This window comes from Condylura cristata, unplaced genomic scaffold, assembly GCF_000260355.1.
Source record: "Condylura cristata isolate star-nosed mole 26May11 unplaced genomic scaffold, ConCri1.0 scaffold00026, whole genome shotgun sequence".
NCBI classification, from domain to species: Eukaryota; Metazoa; Chordata; class Mammalia; order Eulipotyphla; family Talpidae; genus Condylura; species Condylura cristata.
In genome coordinates, this window is record NW_004567127.1 from 4,713,867 (window position 1) to 4,718,887 (window position 5,021).

At 49.0% G+C, this 5,021-nt stretch overlaps 1 protein-coding gene across 1 annotated transcript in view; it reads right to left on the bottom strand.

Moving 5' to 3' along the window:
* Positions 1 to 5,021, bottom strand: part of SLC22A15 (solute carrier family 22, member 15) — a 42,465-nt gene that overhangs the window by 23,500 nt on the left and 13,944 nt on the right. The window contains exons 3-4 of the mRNA XM_004689487.2: positions 866 to 998; positions 79 to 243 (exon numbers count right to left, since the gene is read on the bottom strand). Coding sequence (XP_004689544.2) covers positions 79 to 243; positions 866 to 998 — 298 coding nt within the window. The remainder of the gene's footprint in view (positions 1 to 78; positions 244 to 865; positions 999 to 5,021) is intronic.

The following is a 5,021-nucleotide window of genomic DNA, read 5'->3' on the forward strand; positions in this document are numbered from 1 at the left end:
CCCCCGTCTGCCACCCCGTCTGCCACCCCGTCTGCCACCCCGTCTGCCTCCCGTCTGCCACCCTGGATGGAGCAGTACCTGCCAGTGCCCAGTAGGCGGTGCCCACACACTCATTCAGCAGGACAAAGGCCACCAGCGACATCCCTCCATTCATCATGCCCACCAGGAAGCGAGTTACCGCGAAGAACTCGTAGGAGGGGGAAAAGCCATTTGCAATAGCAAATAAGATGTCAAGAGCAAAACCTAGGGAGGAAGGAACTTTCGTCAGTCATCCAGAGGCCAACAGCCATAAATATTCATTCGTTTGTCATGATATCTGTAAGCTCCGATTTTCTGAGCTGTTTTATTTTTCAGTTTTTTGTAAGATCCATGAAAGCCCAAAATTTCCCGTCTTTATGACAACTGCTGTCTGTCAATCACGCACTGTACTCCGTTGTGAACACCGCTAGTAACTGAAAAACCCCAGCTCCTGGCTCACTCAGCACGCAGGGCCGCTCTCCAGCACAACGTGCGTGTGAAGGGAGCCACGCACAGAACGGAAGCGCCGGGCTCAGAACACAGCCGTCCTCTCTGCTTCCTTAGAAACGCGGCGTAAGGCAGAACTTGGGGGTGACCCAAGGTGCCACCATCGAGGAAAAGCTGACAATGCGTGTCTGGGTGTCGCTGGTATGTCGGTCACATGAACACCCTTGGCCAGAATGAACGCTGGCTGAAGCTTGGCCTCTTGCCAACACGGTAAAAATCAGTTCTGCATCCACATGGCAATTCCGTGGGCTGCTCATGGAAGGCTCAGCTTGCTACTTCCTGGAGAACCTCAAGGGGATTGAATCCTCGCACTCAGTTCAGGAGTGCTCTGATAGATTACCTGTGAGGAAGACTTTCTTCCTTCCAAAGCGATCTGAGAGCTGACCGAAAGAGATGACTCCCAGAAACACGCCGCTGAAGAAAAAGGAACTGGCTGCACTGACTTTGTATGATTGATTGGCGATTAAAAACCACTGAGGAAGGAAAAACAAGAGATGAGGTGGTCACAAAACAGATGGGTGGGTTGGGTGAGCTGTTAAAAAAACAAATGTACTACATCTTCCCACTGCAGTTTCTCTAGCACATCACCTATTATTATTATTATTAATTTATTTGTATAAAGCTGGGGTCTAGGCCAGGGTACAGAGGATGAGAGGACTCACCAGAGACAAAGTAGGGAGCAGAACAGGTGGATCTACTGAACTATACTGCTGAGGGGAGAAGGGAGACAAACAGCCAGCTGTGCCGCATGGGTCACTCCCTAGCAGAGGCTCGAACTCAGGCTATGAGGGTGATAGCGCTGAGATTTAACCCCTAGGCCACCAGGGAGCCCCCCCCCCACATCACCCATTATCAACTCGTATTCGGTACAGTGTCCATCGTGGATAACCGCCACGTAATACTTCTGAAATGCTAGACAATTTTTATTATGTTTTATTACTGTAATGTGCTCTCATAATCTTCTACACTCACCTTATCGCAGCTCTGAACACGGCATATAGGTCATTTATGCACATGGGCCCCCACCTAACTCCTGTGTTGAAGTGAGGCCCATTCACGTCCACTTTTCTAGCAGCTGACAACACACATGGTCTGTAGGAGGTGATAACTGAAAGGCCCTTTTCTAATATGTTAATAGATTTTAATCTCTTGAGTATTTTTCTCAAAAAGTTAAAAGATTAAGTGTATGATCCAGTAAGTCCACTCTGAGTGCAGTCATATCTTGCCTAGTTGACAATGGGCCAAATACACAGTGGTGATCCCAGGAGGCTATCCCACAGAGCCTAGCAAGCATCAGGCCACACCATCTAGGGTTGTGTAGACCATCTAGGGCAGTCACAATGGCAAATTGCCTAGCATTGCCTTTTTCCGATCACATCTGCTTTGTTAGGTGACACACGAGTGTATATATACAAAAGACACAAAATAAATGAAAGCAGGGATTCATTGTAGACTATTTTCTGCTGCAACATAATTCACAATAGCCAATGGTGGGACCAAATTGTAAAGGGGAAGGATGTCCTAAAGGAACTCTGCAGTTTTGTGAACACCACCCCCTACTCTGGCTTTCTGGACTCCACCCCCTTCTCCAGTGATTGGAAACGACAGCTCCCAGCAGTACCAGGGAGAGAACTGCGAGGACCCAAGGGCAGAGCTAAGCAGGCATTCTGGGACTTTGGGGGATAAAATAGTAAGTGGTTTTACAACAATGGCACTGGAGGGGTAACAGTTCTCTCTCTATGGAGCAACAGCTCTCAGACCGTGTGTCTGGGGGCTAGCAGTTAGTTTTGTTACCAGAGCTCCAAGTTAGCTGAGCTGGTAAGATATTCCAGTTTCCTTGTATCTCTCTCTCTCTTTCCTGGGTTGTTCCTTTTCCTTTCCCCCCTTTCGTAAATAAACCCACTATTGACACTTTTGTGTGTGCCTGCAGAACAATTAAATTTTAAACACGGGGGTGAGGACCCACAGACAGGCAGCCCAGTTTCACTCTGGGCTTCCCTGTAACAAAATCAAATGTCCAATCACAGATGAATGGATAAACCAAATGTGGTGTGTGTGTGTGTGCGCGTGTGTGCATGGAATATTATGCTGTCTTTAAAAAGAATGAAGTTCTGATAACATGCTACAACATGGATGAACCTTGAGTATATTACACAAAGTGCAATCATACAGACCTTAAAGAGCAAATAGTGCATAATTCTATTTTTATTAGTGTGATATAGTGATTTATAGTAAGAGACACATGTTTGGAAAGAGTTAGGGAAAGACAAAACTTGCAGGCAGACAATAGACCCAAGACATACACAGAAGAGGCCAGACAGAGGTCAGAACAGGGTGGGAGAAGCAGAAGGGACTGTGGAGATGGGTCAGGGGCGCTGTGGCAGTGGAAGGACTATGGGGACTGCACTGAGGGGGACATCAAATACTGTCCAAAGACCAACAATAAAGTTAAAAATTATATATGTGTTTGGTCTTTATCCACAGAGCTCCTGAAACTTCCTGTATTGGAACCATAGGGGTCTCCAAATAGCTGGAATGAAAAAAAAGAAGCCCAAGAATATGTTCTGTTGTAATATTTAGTTTTGTTCCCAGTTCCTGAAATAGGCCAAGAGCCATACCGGGGACATGGTGTTTTTGTTATTCATAAAGGCCCCTTTCATCCACACTTGGGCTTACGTGAGTGAGGTGATTCTGGAAAGTCCCTGCAGATGGGACTGGTTGCCAGAGAACCAACCAATGGTAAGAAAGCTGGAACTTTGCTCTCATGCCCCCAGGCCTCTGGGGAGGGGACAGGAACAGAAGATTGACCAAAGGCTGATAATGTACACCAATCATGATTTTGTAATATGGCCTCCATAAAACCCCCCTAAAAGAGAGCATGAGAGCATTTCCAGTTAGTGATGGGGGAGAAAGGAGCACGCAGAGAGAGCAGGCTCACTGTTTCAAAAGGAGGAGGGCAGAATCGGGGTTCAGCAGTGGGCAGTGGAGATGGGATGCTCTCAGAAGCGGGGTGCGACCCCTCACGGGAACAGCAACAGGCATCCCAAGACGTGAAGGTGGACTTAAATTTGGCAGTGAGCATTTTTAAGAGGCAGGGGGAGGAGATCGGCTTCCACAGAGCTGCAGGTTTCCTGGGAGCACGGGAGAGGGAGGGAGGCCACCGGGAATTCGGGGGTTTGCAGAGGAATGGTTACAGCAGTGATGGAAGATGCTGGTTAAGACGCAGAGGAAGACCTAAGGATGGCAGTGAGGTACTGTCACCTTCGAGACACCTCCCAAACCTTCACTTCTCTGTACTTCTCACTCCTGCCCTAGTTCTGACGTGGCTGTCTCCGCAGGAATCACTCGCTGAAGTGGCCCCTTCTCAACTGGAGGTCCTTTTCCCTCTACACCCGCGAGGGGGAGCAGGTGATTGGCCTCAAAGTTGACAATCAAATCATCAGACTGGAGCCCTCAACCTTTCTGTGGTAGAGCCGTCCACTCTCCTCCCTCGTGGCAGCAAGATGCTTAGCTGGGCACAGAGCCACCCAAAAGGAAGAATAAATGTCCACTCTACCCCCCAGTGGGGCTGGCCATGGTGTCCGCTGCGTGCATCAGAGAATGCAAACAGAAGCATCACGTGGCGGACCCCGGAAGCCATCTTAAGAGGCTGCTCCGGTTTTTGCCTGTTTCTTGTATCCCACTGGTTAGGATATCCGCCTGGAAGCTGGACATTCCCCGGCCCCAGGAAGAAGATGGCCACGTACTAGGGTGACAAAGTCAGAAGTGGGAGGACTAGCGTTGCCGAGAACAGTGGGCAGGGCAGGGCAGGGCAGGCCCAGGACTGGAAATTCGGTAAGTTCTCCAGATGATTCTCAAAGGCAACCGGGTTAAGAGCCGTGCCCTGGACATTGCCACCCTCCTTCATTGCATCCACTCTGAATCGTGAACCTCTCACTCAGACTCGGCTCCCCCCACCCCCCACCTAAACCCCTCTCCCCATCTCCCCACTCCTCTCCTCCAGTGCTCAAGCTCCCAGCATTCTTCAACTTTCTCAAGGCCCTGGTCACCACCAAGCTCTGATGTACAACCAAATTGTCAAAATGACTGAACATGTTCACATCCTGATTGAAGTTCTGAAAATTGAGGGAGCAATTCTGTTTAGTGCTGATCTGGATATAAGGAGAGCGTGTGGTGAAACGGTCAAGCTGCAAGGAATACCGATGGGGATGTTTCCCAGGCCGAACAATGAATCAACAATTAGGCATCAGGTTGGCCTGGAAAAGAGAGGACAGCCTTTGTCACAGAGACATCTCTTCTCTTTAAAAGGCCCATCAGCAAGGTGCTGCTGGACTTATTTTGCGCACCTTGAAGTCTGAACCCTTGCTGTTAATTTTTCATGTTCATAATGCTTGTTTTAGTGCTTTCATGCCCTTAACATAGGATCTGCAGGCCCTCCCTGGTGCACAACAGGTTAAAGCGCAGCACTATGAAGCTACCTGCAGCCACTGCAGCCC